The sequence below is a fragment of the Carassius gibelio genome, chromosome B11 (assembly GCF_023724105.1).
Source record: "Carassius gibelio isolate Cgi1373 ecotype wild population from Czech Republic chromosome B11, carGib1.2-hapl.c, whole genome shotgun sequence".
Taxonomy (NCBI): domain Eukaryota; kingdom Metazoa; phylum Chordata; class Actinopteri; order Cypriniformes; family Cyprinidae; genus Carassius; species Carassius gibelio.
Window position 1 is genome coordinate 8,067,200 of NC_068406.1, and position 17,566 is coordinate 8,084,765.

Here is a 17,566-nt window from a genome sequence, read left to right on the forward strand (position 1 = left end):
ATATGATGTGATTTGTGTGGTTTTTTAGGCGTCCCTCGCGAGGTCTAGAGGAGAATCAGTCCCAGCGGGACACAAACACACAGATGCACTTTACTCCTCACAGCTCAGACTCCATCCTTCACCACGCTTTCAGGGGATTTTCATGTTGTCTGTGTTTCAGTACTATTGCCAGATTCACTTTTGACTCGACAAGAAAAAAAAGTGCCTTTGGATTTCCTAACACTCTTTGTTTATGCTGCTGGATTGTATTTTATAAGTCCCAGGTGTTTACTAATGTCACAGAATCAGTAGCTGAACACGAGCTGTATTCGTTTTACCTCTGACAGACTGTAACGTTTGATAAAGAAACATCTGTGTTATATGAAATGACATGAAATGATGTTTCGCAGTAGGTGCTATGATGGCCTTTTATTAAAGGAGGGCCTGTATATGTTAATATTAGAAGAAAACAATTTTTCATGATTTGGTCGTTTTGCATAAAGTTTGAATTTATTTATGTTTTGTAAAATATGCAATTGTAAATGTTTTGCAAACTCTTTAATATGTGAACCTGTCGGAAAAAAGTTTTTACTTGTGCCACCCTGGAATAATAATTGTTTTTTTAAAGCATGTGTGAAATATTTCAAACAGCAGCTGTGCACTATATTTTTAATTCGGCAAAAGGTGTCTTTTTTTTTTTTTTTTTAATCCAGAGGCTGTATTTGTAAAACATTCTTTAGAATAAACGTCAACTGTTATTTTGTTAGTTTATCATCTTATTTTCTTAAGATAAAATAATAGCAAAATGTATATAAGTAATAATAACAATCACTACATTATGAATAGTTTATTGCTATTGTTTGTAATCATGAATAAATAAAGCGTAGTCTGATTATATGAGTATTTTAAAATGTAACATAAATATGAGTGTTTAGTTTTGGAATCTGATGATATAATCCAGATCACATGTAAAAATGTTAATACCAGCACAGAAAACCAAAATAGTGATAGAAATACTGCAGCTTCAACTCCATTAATGCATTTCTGAAGAAACTCAACAAAAACCAAAGACACAAACAGCAGTTGTTGTTTTTTTCATTGTCAATGTTTTATAGTCGTCATTTCATAGATACTGGCGCTGTACATGTCTAAATTCAGATTCAAGCACGATGCAGTCAGCAAATGCCTCTCGATGGAAATAAAAGAACCAAAGGCTGGAGTGATCAGGAGCATGAATACTCTTATGTATAGATATGTACAAAGGTCAAACTATATACAGATATATCTGACTCGACATAAAGGATCTCTCCACAAAGCGTGGAAATGTAGCTTGCCATTGTATACAGTTCACAGAATTCTCCAAAATGCATATTCAGTGCAAATAATTGCTCTTTGTAATCTTTGTCATCATCATCATCAGGTCAGTTCTAGCGAAGGGCAACAAAGAATGGTAAAAAAATAAAATCATGTTTGTCTGTATCTTTGCAAAATATTAAACATGAAAAATAATCTCCTCGGGAATTAAAGTATGGTACTTGAAAACGATACTCTTCATATCGGTCCAATCTGGATTGATAATTACAGATTTAATAACTATTAGACTGTTTTCTTTAAAGGTCTCTCGTAAAAATCCAGCCAAACTGCTCGGAGGCGTGGGAAACCAGTCAATGATACTGAACGTTTCCGACTCGATCAAAGCAGTCAACGATTGCAGAAACACACGGACGAGGTACAACACTGATCCAGTCCAGAAGAATCTCAACACTGAAACTAAACTAAGAACTGCTCACATTAGTTCTCAAACACACTGCGGTGATGCCATTTCATCTGGAAGATATCTCAATGTACAACAATGAAATCTAAAGGAGTTTCAGAGTCAGTATGACTGAAGCGCTATGGACATTACAAACAGAAAAACACTGACAGTGACAGTTAGGAATTTGTTACAATGCTCCAAACAATTAAAATAGCAAATGTTATGTTTTTTATCATTATACTAGCATGACCAAAATTAGCATAATAAATATGTCTGTCACATTTGTAAGCATTTGGCAACTTTTTTTTAATTTTTATCAATCTATCATCAATTAATTGTATTTTATGAATTTGTCTATTATTTGTAAGTATTTTGCTACTTTAATCTTTTTTTAAAACAATTATTTCATGTTTTATTTATTTGTAAGCATTTGGCTATCACTTACTGTTTATCTCTTTTTTAAATCAACAATGAATTCATTTTATTTTATTTATTTGCAAGCATTTGCCTACAACTTATTGTTCCTTTTGCTTTCTCTCACTCTGTCTTATATATATATATATATATATATATATATATATATATATATATATATATATATATATATATATATATATATATATATATTTTTTTTTTTTTTAATAATTATTTGATTTTATTTATTTGTCTTACAGGGTGAATTTCACAAAGCAATTTCCAGAAAATATTTTGACCCTAAAATCTGTTACATTTAGCATGAAATAACCAAAGCCTATTTTTTTTTAGGATGATTAGTTGTGACATTATCTCCATGAAAATGAAGTATATTTTCCCACAGATTTTCATTACTTCAATGCAATAATAAAACAAAACTGCACATTTTTTTAAATGTCACATAATACTCAAAGATCGTCCCATAGCTGCAGATCTCTGCTTTTAAAAGTATGTTTCTGTTTTAGGTACATCACAGTCAACAACATCATTGGCTTATTTTAAATTATGACATGAATTGACCTGAACCTAAAACATTCCTTCAAAATGGGAAAAGTAAAAAAAAACATTAACACTATAAATGTAAATGAATTATCTCCAAATAAGCAACTGCCAAACGAATAAAGTGCAAATCGTTCAGACTCATAGGAGTAACTGCACGGTTATTATAATCAGGAAATGTTCTTGGCTCCAAACGCTCTTCAGACACACACACACACACACACAGATGAGATGAACTGACACCAAACTAAAACATTCAACTGTTTACAGCTGATCGAAGTCATCGAAGAATAGAGTTGATATTCTAAGTCAAATTTAACTCCCATAACTTTGATTCTGATCTCTAGAGTATTTTTAAACACTACCACGAAGAACAGCAAGCTCATCTTTTCAGAATTGTACAAAAATGTCAGTCTCACAAACATTATCGGATATGAATTGTGCATTTAATGTGCATTAAGAGCAGTGAGCGCATGGATCCCGCAGCATGCTTTCCAAATGAACCTCATGCAATTCCCTTGTGCTTGATCAGGGACGGTTTGATTAAACGAATTTCATTACTATCTTATTGATCAACATCTATAGACCAACCTCCATAAAAAAAAAAAAAAAACTTTTAAAGACTGCTTATCATTCATACCAGCTGCACTATGTATACTTGCACTATGTATGTATATATGTAGTTCTATTTCTAGAGCGCAGAGTGAATATACAAAGTGAAGAAAGATGCGCAGATACATGCTGCTAAATGAGCCATCGTCTCTCCGTGGGAAAGAGCACACGGGAGTCACGTTACTGACGGGAAGTGGGATAAATCTTTGGCTTCAGCCACACGTATCATCACCGGTACATATAGAAGAAATGCCCAGTGTCCGGAAATGAGATGAAGGAACAGCATACAGTGTATTTCACACACATGCAGACATAGACATTCTAGCGCAGTCCCTGAGCTGCTGACACAGACAGGCCTTTGCTCGTTTCGGGCGGGTGAGAGAATGCTGTTTAAACAGTCTGCTTTCTTATTGGCTAGGAAGATCTGCTGTGATGTGGAGGGCTGGAGTTCGGCTGGTACACTGTTTTTTGGTACACTGTTTTTGCTACTAACAGACGTCCAATCACAGAGTGATAAAGCAGAAGCGTGTCGCCTCTTATTGAGGATCAAATCTGCACATTTTGTGTTAGCAGCCCATTATTTATAACCATTGGACTATCACCACCCCATGAGTCTATGTGATGCTAATAATCAATACATTTTTTAATCACATCTGATATTTCACCCTGAAATCAATATTTTAGGACCATCAAGGTTTTTATTAATACTGTTACACACACACACACACGCATATATATATATATATATATATATATATATATATATATATATATATATATATATATATATATATATATATATATATATATATATATATATATAAATAATATTAAACACAATTTGTAGGAAAAATGTGCTGAATTATGGTCACAATAAACAAAAAAAAAAAGAAAAACAAAAAAAACTTTTAATGGTCTTACATTTTTTTATTATCTTTACATGGAATATCATATCTTTTTAAGACCTTTTAAAAAAAAAAAAAATTTTTTTTACATTATGTGACAATTATTTCCACTAATGAATGTTTATCTTTCTCTCACTTTCTTTTCTTTTTTTTTTTTTTTACATTTCTTTTACTTAAAAAAAAGTCATAATACTGTAAAGCATTGTGTCTGGACTTTATATATATATATATATATATATATATATATAAACAATTACAAATATTAGCAGGATGTAGATATATGCGTTCCAATAATTAGAAAGATACACCCCCCCCCCCCATATAACATTAGATAACTTGTAGGAAAAATTTAATAATTATCATAAAAATAGTCATAAATCACAATGCCAAAAAATAATAATAAAATAAATAAATAAAAATGTAATGGTCCTAGTAAGTATTCTATTATTGTATATACACACGCACCTTACATTAATAAGAAATGCCAGAAATGAACTTAATTATCATGGAAATTGTCACAGCTAGATTAATAAACCAGTTGTAATGGTCCTAAAATAAAAAATATAATAATTTTTTATTTATTATTTTTTATATAGATATTGATTCAGGGGTGAAATATGACCAGAACATCTTTTGAAATTTCTTAACATTCACTCTTCAGATGTAAAATGTTGCAGTAATCACATTAAATACTTCAAAAGCATGCTTATCTGATTAGTACTTCAGATAATGGATCTACACTTAAACTCTAATAACTCCGCGTGTAAACGTGTGCTGGGAGCAGGTTACTGTGGATGGAAGACCTCCGAGGCTCATGGCCCTCAGTTTGCAACGATCTTCAGCAGTCACACAGACATCTGATGGAGTGATCTCTGGCGGCCCTGTTAGCAAAGCAATGACACGCGAGAAGCCAGGGCCGTATTTTGAGGCTAAACAGTGAGGAGCGGACACAGACGAAGCAATGCCCTGTGCAGAATCAGGAAAAGCCATTGATTTTTCGCCCCGTTCTACACTAGAGAGGAGCTGCTTTTAAATCAGTTTTCACAAAGCCACGCCCTCTGTTGTTCTCTTAAAGTGCTTATTGGTTTGCCTGCGAAAGGGGGGCGTTTGCATACGTAACGCAGACGACACAGTGAAGAGTTCTGGGGCAGGACACCTCGATGACGTGAACGATGTGTGCAAACCCAGATGGATCACATGAGTGGCTATGGATCACCTATTTCAGCTTGAGCTCCATTTATGCATTCGATACGAAAAAAAAAAAAGAGAAAAACTTAATATTTCCATTAATCAAGCAAGCATGTTATTTAAAAAAACATTTTTTTAAGCATATTATTTTTCATTTTGTTCTGAATTACCCTAATGATCTGGTTTTAAAGTACTCATACAGAAGAATCCGTAAGCACATATCTTCAATGCATCGCTCTCTATCCTGAATGTCAACCCCTCAGTCAGTGACGTGTCTTTTTTTTTTTTTTTTTTTTTTTTACGTTTCTTGCCCTTTGTGTTCTAAAAGTCTTGCTCTCCAGGGTTTGTGGGTGCTTGCCCGTCTCATGCGGCCGGTACTCATTCAGTAAAAGCTGAAGCGAACGGAGGATCAGGCAAAGGTGGGTGTGGAGCATCTGGTCCCGTCCCGTCCCACACTAGGAGCGGTAGTCCTTTTTACTGTAGGGTTTGTTGCCCAGGATACTGTCCACCTCGTGCACGATGGAGGAAGATAACTTTGGAAGAACCTGCCAAAAGAGCTGCAAACTGAGTCTGGATTCCATGTATATACTGTATACAGCTCTCAATCAGCTGTTACAAAGTGCTTCTCTTATGTAAATGTGCACAAAAAAAAAATAGATTTAAAGAATTAACAGTTTTAATTCAAATTCACTAATATCCTCCTAATATTTTTATATTTATAATATATATTTTTAATATTTATATTTCCAGGTTATTCATGAATGTGATTACAACCTAAATATACAACCAAAATACACACACACACACACATTATATATATTCAAAACCAGCAATTGACCCTTGGCTAAGCTCCGCCCACCGGCTCAGACAGACTTTACAGCTTCACAGAACGTCCCATAGGAACAGAGATTTCTGTGAGCAGCATGGTTTGCTGTAAAGTGGGCCCATAAAGTGGAATGGATTATACTTATGAGACTGGAAAGCACATCATTATATTGTTAAACTGCCGTAACATGATTAAAATGGCAGAGAATTTGAATCAGAATGGATGCAAATGCTTCTCACAGCCAGCTAAGCACAGAAAAAGACTCATTTGATAGCCATTAACTAAAATATCTGTGCAAGAAATATCAAAATATAGGTACCTTCTATCACTATTAAGTGCTAGGCAATGGTTTATGTTGGGTTTGGGATAACTTTCAGTTACAAATATCTTTTATTGTCTAATAATAGAGTGCTGTAGGGATGGTATATCCAAAATCAGCTCCTCTGGTCCCACCGTGCTCAAGTCAATGGGTTTTTAGTTAAATGCTTCAAATAAGGTCTGTGATGAACACAAGCTATTCTACAACATCAAATTCATCAAGTAATAGAGCCTTGCTTTTTCTTGCTGTGTTTATAATCACAATCTTACAAACTACTTGAACAGTCTTTCAGAAAAAAGAAAAGAAAAGAAATGAATATAAAGCCAGAAGTCATGTGACTGTCAATTTAGGTTTCAAAATCAATTCAAGTTATGTGAATTTTCGAAGATTGATATAATGAATGAAATATGCAAGAAAATGTTGCAAAGAGGTGAAACTTTCCATGGGAAGTTGAGCTGGGGAATTTTGGAAATACTGCAACTGGAATAATTCTAGAACGGTAGACATATTTGACAACTGAAGACGTCTCCCAAATCAGCGTGTTACATCAAACTATAACCTACATTCTCATATGATAACACAAAACTGGCCCACAGAAGGCAGAAGAAACAGTATTCCAGCTGAGCTAGTTAGCACCATGAAACCTAGCCTATTAAATTGTCAAATGAAAACGTGAGCAAGCTTACATTTAGCATAAAAATGTGGATGGAATAGCAGAATCAAATCATTAAAACGGAATTTACTGTATAACGCAGAATGACATAGACTTCGCCAAATTTTGAATGGATACATAAGTAGGTCAGTACACCTAAATGAAAAGGAGATATGGACTAGTGTTTGTGAATACAAGACACAAACATACCAATGAATCCTGCATGTTCTACATGTCTCTGATGCAGACTAAAAAATTAAACTGAATTTGAGATAGAAAATAAAACATATTGCATAGGGCCCTAAAATGTAATCTTTGTTAAACTTAGTCTTCAATTAAAAAGAAAAGAATGGTTTACTGGCTAGCTAGCTACTGTATATAAATATAGTGATTTAGTATTTGCGAGTCAAATTTCAGTAGGCTACCATAGATCAAACATATTAACCCTATTAATATAATCAAAACTAACTTGACTGGATGTTGTTTGTTGGGCTCAAATACAGTAGTGTGGCTTTAATAGAGCGGCGGTATTGTATAGTGATCTGTGCAGGCGATCAAAACTTAAAATTCACGTTAAGTCCCATGGAAAGTTTCCAAATGTTAAAATTCCCAGAAAGAATGAACTTGTTGGTAACAGAGCTCATTTTTCTGCAACGATCAGAAAGCCAATCAAACTGGAGAACTCTATAGTGCAGCAACACTGAGATTGGTCAATAATGATTTTAAGGCGGGGCTTAGCATTTGATTGACATTTTCCACATGCATTCTCACCTGTATTGCTCCTATATTCTCCATGAGCTGATCCGTGCTGGAGGCTCCAAGGAGCACAGAGCTCACACCTTCATTTCTCAGGCACCACGCTGGAGACGAGCAGCAAATATGTTGAACATACAGCATAAATAACATCATACACAACACATGACACACTCTTACAGTAAAACCCATCCATCACAAGAACATACATGTTCTATTTAAAACAAAACATGTATATGTATATACAAATTAAGGCATTTCCGAAATTAAAGCAGCTACTTCTCCCACTCCTACACACACTGAAGCATCTCACTTAACACACAGCAGCTGCCAGACCACTCTGTTACCATGGCTCCCAGCACCAGGACACACTGAGCGAGCTCAAAATCAGAGCTGCGCGAGCTTTTTATTCTTTGCAGGAAGACGAGTGATATCTGCAGGAGTGCAGAGGAGGTGAAGAGGAGCCATGCTGACCGCTGCGCTTCCCTAAACACGGTCCATGCAACACCGCCGTCACACACAGACAGGAAGGAAACTCTGTGGGGATTTGAAACCCTCCTGGGAGTTTGTTTGCGTGTGTGTGAGTGTGTGTGTGCCATCTGTGGCACGGTGTGTTGGCACTGCAGTGTGTTTACTGTACTGCTATGTGTGTGTGTGTGTGTGTGCCTGTAATCCGATGGCCATTTGGAAGCGTGCTCATATTTTTCAAGGCAACACTGTATCAAACGCTGCAAATGATATGAAACATTCAGCTCTGATGTTCTGGGTAAATCCACAGCAGATTTTAATAGATTTTAGAACAGATCGCTTTGTCTGAACGAACACACACACACACACACACACACACAGAGAAGGGCAGTGCATAAGGAATACAATCCCACCGAAACTGTAACAAAGGAAAATCAATAACTAGTGTTGGGGAGAAACTAAATGTAGTGATTTTACTATTTTTTGTATAACTAAATTTCTAGTATATTTTTAGTGGTATAATTTGACAAAACACTACGTTAGTTTTATGTCACAATTGATTGCACATCAGTGAGTTGAGGCAAAAATTAATGAGTAAACTGATTCACTATGATTGTTCATTTCGATCAGGGTTATTAAACTAGGGCTATTATTAAAGGTACAACCGTAAAACGTCTCAAGTTTAATAAAAGTGCCTGTGCATAATTTGACAAAATTATAATATATGAGTTTAATAAAAAGCTAATAATTAAATTATTTTTAAAAAATCTCAAATTAACATTATTTTAAAATAAATAGTCAAAATAAAACACTTTCTAACATATTAAATATTTTGTGTACCTGTATGTTATGAAGGAAACTTATATTATTGTGTGAATATGTAATCAAGTAATCAATAAAAAAGTAGCTGTAGTCTGATGATTATGAGTATTTTAAAATGTAATTTAATTTAATTACAAGTACTTTGTGTGTGTGTGTGTGTGTGTATGTGTATATATTTTTAAAATACTATTTTTTCCTATAGTAGTAAACATACTGTTTTTAATTATTTCCATCTTTAATTATTTCTTTAAAAATGTCAATGTAGTTAGCTCCTTTTGTTAGTAACTTACTGCAACAACTTTATCAAAAGAGAAGCTTCACTGCAGTTTAGCTACTTTATTAATAATTCACAGCCACTGTCAATAACACACTATGATGTCATCTGTCAATTACTATGCGTGTGCAGTTCATTAACCCCGACAGCAGATCTGACCCACAGCACTATTTTTACACACCGTGGCGGTGGTGTAAAGGAGCAGCGGTGGCTGTGTACCAGCTGGGAATCGATTGGTCGCGCTTGTGCGGGGGAAGAGGGATCTGCAGAGCCTGGGAGGGGCTGGCAACCAACTAATGAGGTGTGAAATGTAATGTACGACTGCATTACAGGACAGGTGAGGGAAGGGGACGTGCTCTGGGGATTAAGGTCCTGTTCAAGGTTTTTATTCCCCAGCGTCCCGCAGTCGATGAATCACAGGAGGTGTGCTGTCACGTACACGCTGCCAATGTGTGACTTTTGTGAGGTTGGGAAGGACTTCCTGAAACTTTATGGATCTGACTTATGAAGGGTATCAGACTAGGGTGGGTGCTGTAGCAGCAGGATTGACTGTATGACGACAGTAATGTGTGCTGCTATGCCATTTGTACCACGGGAGATACATCTGTGGGGTTACGATCAGTGTTAATTTCGTTGACTAAATATTTTCGTCATTATTTTCGTCACGAATATATTTTTGCCGACGAAAACGAAACGAAAACTAAAATAGAAGGCACTGATGGAGACTAAAACTATGACTAAATTGATTGACATTATCGTCAACGAATAAAGGACGAGACGAAAATAGACTGTGACGAAAATCAAATCAGCAGACGGGAGAGATGCGAGGAATGAGCAAAAGAACCGGCAAAACAGAACAGACTGCATGAGAGAAGAGAACCAATCAGAGCCTGACTTATTGAGACGTGAAGCGAAGGTTTTCAGTTTTTATGAGCTCCCGGGAAGTCGGCATTCGAAGAGGTGATAGGGACTTTAAGCAACAGCCTCTGGTGGAACGGCAAACGCCATTCTGGCGTTGTATTGCGCCTGCGCGAATTTAACTGCTACTTTGTGACGTTCTAATTTAACGGTCTACTACGGGAGAACAGCTGATTTGCCAGAGTCGCTACAACGTGAGAGGTTAGGTAAATAAATGTTTTGTTTTTAGACTTATTTACATCATACAATATTAAAAACTCCTCTTCTGACAAAAGATTGTCATTTAACGCCAAAAGCAATCCTTCTCTTGCTTTTTTAAATTATATATTTTTTTGGATCTCAATAAATGAATTAATGCTGCGTTGCGCTGTTCTGTTTTACCGTTGCTTAGTGACTTTTACGTTCTTGGCTACAGCGGTGTGACGGCAAACTTCCGTTCGCTGTAGCCGTTCCATTCGCAGCTGTTGCTTAAAGTCCCTACTGTCTAAAAGAGCGATAAAATGTCCACAGCTCACTTCACGTTTGACGACGAACAAAACAAAACAAAGTGTAAAGCACGCAGAGCGCTCATTCGTGGCAAGAACACAACCAATTTGAAAAGACATTTACAGACGAGCCACCCGGACATTTTCTCAAATGTAATTTCACAACGATGTTCTTTTGTTTATTGAGCTAAGCAAAATTGGAATAGTGCAGTGCGTAGATGTTGTAGCATTAAATATTACGAACTGAAAAGTACTGTAAAATAGCCCCTTCTTCAAATTAGATGCGAGCACAATACTTATACGTAATATCATGATAAATACATTTGATTAATACTAATGTTTAGTATATTTTATAATGTTCTACTTGTTGACAATATCACAAATATTTCTATATTAGTCATGTGAAACATGAATGTTCACATCCTATCATTATACATACAAATCTAGCAATATTGTAGTATTTAAAACATACAATATTGCTAGACAAATGAATACCTTATACAATCTTGTTACTTTTTTTATCCACCCAACTTATTAAATATTTACTTTAAATGTATGCACATATTGTTCAGCTCAGCTGTAAGCTTTAAGGTCCTGGACCTAACGTTATTTTTCTTTTATTGATGGTCAATTGGCAGCTAGTTATTGTTTACATTATCATGACAGTGTTTGCTGCTGCATAAAAGCTTTTGAATCAAAATAAAGACACAGTTGTGTTGAAATAAAGTTGAATTAGTGTTTTATATATTTTGGTTAAGTTTGTTTCCTATACCAGCTGTAAAAAATTGTCTAGTAAATCTGTTATTGATTTTAGTCTTATTTTAGTCGACTAAAATACCAAGCAATTTTAGTCGACTAAAATACCAAGCAATTTTAGTCGACTAAAATAAGACTAAAATTAAAACAAATCAGATGACTAAAACTTGACTAAAACTAAAAAGAATTATAGTCAAAAGACTAAGACTAAAACTAAATTAAAATTTCGTGTCAAAATTAACACTGGTTACGATTGAGCAGGACTGCTTCAAGTCACAATTTAAGTCAGTGAGAGTGATGAAGAAACACGCAGTAATGCAAAAATACAGAGCGGGACCTGAACAAATGAGCTAAGACCAAGAAGATGGATAGGCAACGTCGCTCCTGAGTTTAGCTCTAACCCTAATCAAACACACCTGGACAAGCTAATCAAGGTCTTCAGGATTACTCAAGCTGAGTTTTTTTCACGGTTGGAGCTAAACTGGACGTAGCCCATCTCTGCTCTGAAGAATACGTTTTACTGGTTTGCTTGCTGTGTTTCACAATGTGTTTTTGCACAAATTCCAGACTTTTTATTTTATTTATTTATTTTTTGTTTTATAAATAATTATTTTGATTGAATGATTACATTAAAAAAAAAACTTTTTAGAAATATTCGTTATAAACATTTTGATGACAATAATTACTTAGCATACAATAAAACAATTTCTTTTTTTTAAATTAATGATTTTGATGAGATAATTATTAAAATCCCATACAATTTGTACAAATAAATATTTTGATTATTTGTTATAAATAACTTTTGATAAAATCACTAACAATAAAATAAAACAAAATAATAAAACAATTTTTTTCATTATTTGATAACTATTCTGATAAAATAATTATAATAATGATAATACATGTTCTAGTTTATTTTTAATATATACATTTTGATAAAATAATTACTAATACAAGTAATTCATACAAAAATAAATAATTGTTTTTTATAATCAATTCAATAATTAATAATAAGCATAAGAGTATACCACATAGTTGTCTGATAAGTAAATTATGTTTTTGTTACATTTCAGACAAAAATAAATAATATATCGTGTTACATACCATTACAGTGAAATAAAATTGCTTTGTTATAAGATTTTGGTATTACCGCCCACCCCTAGTCTTAGCGCACACACACACACACACACACACACACGCTTTGAGTGTCTAAATCTAATGGCTTTGCCTTTAACGGGACTATTACGCTGTGGAGCAGACCGTGATCACAAGCTCTCAGCTCTGAAGATTAGATTACTGTACTTTAAAAGGATGTACTTAAATCAAAACTTCGCAGTCCTTTATAAAAGCCTTCGTTCTAGATCGGACAGCACATATTTCTTTGAAACGTTACACTCCATTCTCTCTATTAAGCATTACACAACACTTCCCATCTCAGATACCACACTGAGCATCATAAAACACTATACAAAATCAATTTGAAACTATTATATTTATCCCTACACTTTAAGCAAGAATACGATGCTGGGAGCATCACTCTTCCATTAACAGCCACAAACTAATGGCATTTGTTTGGTGAAGCCATCCGCAGACGGACAGACGCTTCCGCTCCGGCGGTCTGAGGAAGGGGAGGATGAGAGGGGGAGAGGATGAGCGAGGCACAGGACGGACGGACAGACAGACAGAAAGAGAGAGAGCGGCAGTGTGTCTTTGGGTTAGGCGTACCGATGGCTAGCTGTGGCAGCGTGCAGCCCAGCCGCTCAGCGATTGCCTGCAGCTCTTTCAGCTTCGCCTGCTGGCGTCGGCCCTCCTCGCTCAAGATCTTGTCCTTCAACCACTGGTAGCCCTGTTAACAACACAGCACACCTGCTCAAAAACAGGGTCCCACGCCTACAGCGGTGCACTTACACACACACACACACACACACACATGCTCTCGGACGTGTAACACCCAGCAGCACCTGTGTGGGCGAGGGCCTGTTTTTAAACACGTGACTCTGTCCACCCAAAAGCTCAAATGAGCAGAGATGAACTCGCTCGGAGAACTTTAGGGGGTAAAGAGACCTCATACACACACTCACAAACATGATCAGTTTGAAGTGACTTCTGAGAAATCTGTGTTTGAAGTAAAAATATAGTAGAAATAATTTTAAGGTATATATAAACTTTTTTTTTCAGTTGATTAGCTATAAATTACACATTACTATCAATTTAAAGTCAACATGAAACACATTTGCACCTAATTGAATTCTGTAATGCATCATGTTACCAAGAGAAATGATTGAATATGATTTAATATGCTTTTTAAATATGTGAATAAACATTAATCATTGAAATTAACATATATCATAATATATATTATTATTGTATCTTTACTGAATTCACGTTAAACAGAAATAAATTACATTTAAACGGCAATGTCTTAGAAAAATGGAATTAACTATAGTAGCCTAAAAAAATTACTTTTATTAAGTTAACTCTTTCCCAGCCAGCGTTTTTGGAAGAAAAATAGCCAGCCACCGCTGATTTTCCGCTAATATTTCATGACCCCAGAATATTTTGTTGTATGATTATCTGAAAATGCAATATGATAAAACAAAATTCAGGCCTTCTACTTTCAAAAAATAAAAATAAAAATTATATATATATATATATATATATATATATATATATATATATATATATATATATATATATATATATATATTATATTATATATAATATATAAATGTACCGTATTTTTCGGACTATAAGTCACACCTGAGTATAAGTCGCATCAGTCCAAAAATACGTCATGATGAGGAAAAAAACATATATGTCGCACCGGACTATAAGTCGCATTTATTAAGAACCAAGAGAAAACTTTACCGTCTACAGTAGCGAGAGGGCGCTCTATGTTTTCAGTGTAGACTACAGGAGCAGTGAGCAGCATAGAGCGACCTCTCGCGGCTGTAGATGGTAATGTTTTCTCTTGGTTCATGTCTCTTAGTTCATTTCTCTTGGTTCATGTCAAATTAATTTTGATAAATAAGTCGCACCTGACTATAAGTCGCAGGACCAGCCAAACTATGAAAAAAAGTGTGACTTATAGTCCGGAAAATACGGTATATATATACTGTATATACTTCTGTTTTTGGCAGGGAAAGAATTAAATAAAGGTCTAATAAAATAAGATATAAATACTAGAAAAAAAAAACTAAAACATAAGAAAATTTTAAATAGATATCTTAAATTAAAAACCGAAACTTTACTAAAAATATACTAGAAATTACTAAAACATAAAGTAATTACTAAAACTTACATTTAAATTAACCCTGATAATATAATCAAAATAATATATATAAACACACACACACACATACAAATAAAAATAAATAAAAGCTAATTCAAATATTAATAACTATTACAGAAGTACTACTAAAAGAACACTGAAACAGGTTAAATAGCTATTTAACTATAGGCCCATTAACCAATAGTTTGCTTGGCTTGAAGTGAATGGCTTGGCTAAGTAAATGCCAGATTCTGGTTAAATTTGGACTTCATGTTGACTTTAAAGTAAAACCTATCATTTGTACTGACTAGCAAACGTATGTTTGTGTGTGTGCTAGACCAGGATAAATAATCCAGCTTCAGGTCCATCATTTGTAGATATGAATTAACAGTGGAAAAGGACCAGTGTGATCTAGTGATCTAAACACTCATGGGTCTCCAAATCCAGCGGACCCATCACTGTTCAGACCACCAGCACGGTTCTGTTATAGTCAGGTGTCAATCCACATGTGCGTTACACAGAGGTAACAAGACATCAGGAATGATCAACAGTATGACACAAGACTACGGGAGGAAGATGATGGGTCACAAAAACACCAATGAGCCAAAAACATGCGACTACGCCAACATAGAGCTCGAGAAACGGGTGCTTTTAGTGTGCACTTGTGTGTGGTTTAGTGTGCTTGAAAGAGATGGAAACACTGATGAAACAAGTGCCAATCCTCCTCAGAGTTACCATAGAAAAACTCATACACATAAATAAATATATGTTGAAGATCAGGCGTGTGGATTCATGCCACCAACAACAAACACATCTACAGGAAAACACCGACTATAGAACCTGGAAGACATGGAACACATTCACATTAGAACACCAAACACAAAGGAATCACGTATGAGGCCACTAATGTTTCCAGAGGACCAGGAAGAGGAGGCAGAGAGACTCATGGGATATGTAGTACCTTCAGTGAGGCGCGAGAGTAGGCTGGCACCCCGCTGTCGTATTTCCCTGAGATTATCCCACAGGCCAGCGGGGACCATGTCATCGCACCCACACCTGAGAAGACAGGACAAACCCCATTGAAAAGATGCATGTGGTCAGTGTTTCTGTGGCTTGAGCGACAGCAGCTTCACTCACCGATCTTATGGAAGAGCTCGGGAAGCTGCACCTCCACCTTCTCCCTCTGGAACATGTGATACTCTGACTGTTCGCAGATTGGTGGGATCTGGTTGAATTGTCGGGCCACAGAGTACGCTTCCTACAAAGCACCAGCAAAATGATACGGTTAGTGTGACGTATGAATACAGCAGCACTTGTGCCAAAACTGAACTTCAAATTCCATGTAAAATCATGGAAAACGGGATTTCTCCTGCTTTTTTTTGATGAAATGTGTGACAAAATTCAACACTCCCTCAACAGTCCATCTGGACTACATATATATTTAAACTAAACTGTAAATTATCAACTGTAACAGTAAATGTGTTATAACACACACACACACGTGTGGACAACAATTCACAAACACAAATGTCTTTGTCCATGAGAAAGTTCTTTAACTCAAGGTTATTATAGATAACAAAAATTAAACCATGAAAGAAAAAAATTAATTAAAATAAATGAAATTACAGACTACAGACACAGACTGTTGAAATTGGCCTCAAGATGTTGTGCTGTGGGATGTGTTTCCCATGCACTGATTTATTTGCGGCGCCTGTCACAATATCAAAACTGACCACCGCAATATTTTTCAAAAGCCTTTGAAAAAACACTGCACATTTCAAAATCAAAACGTTGTTTTTATGTCACTGTATCTCAGAAGGAAACTGACTGCCTTCAGAAAATGTTTGATGTCATTTTCATTTAATCTTGCATGCAATGCCTGATAAAGCATTGTGTTTGACCGAAGCACTACTTTGTGTACAGCCGTTACCGGCGAAACCTCCATCTCTGCCACTCCAAAAGCACCTCCTGCTGGCAGAGAATGAATTTGCTTTTTCAAAACAGCACGTCTGATTTACGCAGAAAACGTGCTTTGTTATCAGAAATGAACTACTCTAGAGGGATTTGGTCTACCGGAAGTTAAGTTTGGGCCTCAAAAGCACGCATGCGGAGTAATGTTTGTTTATGAGACGTCTTCTCTTTCAGGGAAGACCTTGCATTTTCCAACATGACAATGCCAGACCACATACTGCATTAATTACAACATCATGGCTGCGTAGAAGAAGGATCCAGGTACTGAAATGACCAGCCTGCAGTTCAGATCTTTTACCCATAGAAAACATTTGGCGCATCATAAAGAGGAGAGCAACAGTTGAGACAGTTGAGCAACTAGAAGCTTGTATTAGACAAGAATAGGACAACATTCCTATTCCTAAACTTAAGCAACTTGTCTCCTCAGTCTCCAGACGTTTGCAGACCGTTACAAAAAGAAGAGGGGATGCCACACAGTGGTAAACATGGACTTGTCCCAACTTTTTTGAGATGTGTTGATGACATTAAATTCAAAATCAACTTATTTTTCCCTTAACATGATACATTTTCTCAGTGTAAACATTTGATATGTCATCTATGTTGCATTCTGAATAAAATATTGAAATTTGAAAACTTCCA

At 35.5% G+C, this 17,566-nt stretch overlaps 2 protein-coding genes across 6 annotated transcripts in view; one reads left to right on the forward strand and one right to left on the reverse strand.

Annotated features, from left to right (window-relative positions):
- megf6b (multiple EGF-like-domains 6b) overlaps positions 1-981 on the forward strand; it is a 71,316-nt gene extending 70,335 nt beyond the window's left edge. For both annotated transcript variants that reach the window (XM_052569769.1, XM_052569770.1), the window contains one exon: positions 29-981. In XM_052569769.1, the coding sequence (XP_052425729.1) occupies positions 29-48 (20 nt within the window). In that variant the 3' untranslated portion in view covers positions 49-981. The remainder of the gene's footprint in view (positions 1-28) is intronic.
- A 3,313-nt stretch (positions 982-4,294) lies between these two features.
- kcnab2a (potassium voltage-gated channel subfamily A regulatory beta subunit 2a) overlaps positions 4,295-17,566 on the reverse strand; it is a 130,422-nt gene continuing 117,150 nt past the window's right edge. For all 4 annotated transcript variants that reach the window (XM_052569772.1, XM_052569774.1, XM_052569773.1 and 1 more), the window contains 5 exons: positions 16,094-16,214; positions 15,918-16,012; positions 13,411-13,531; positions 7,981-8,069; positions 4,295-5,957 (listed from right to left, as the gene is read on the reverse strand). In XM_052569772.1, the coding sequence (XP_052425732.1) occupies positions 5,868-5,957; positions 7,981-8,069; positions 13,411-13,531; positions 15,918-16,012; positions 16,094-16,214 (516 nt within the window). In that variant the 3' untranslated portion in view covers positions 4,295-5,867. The remainder of the gene's footprint in view (positions 5,958-7,980; positions 8,070-13,410; positions 13,532-15,917; positions 16,013-16,093; positions 16,215-17,566) is intronic.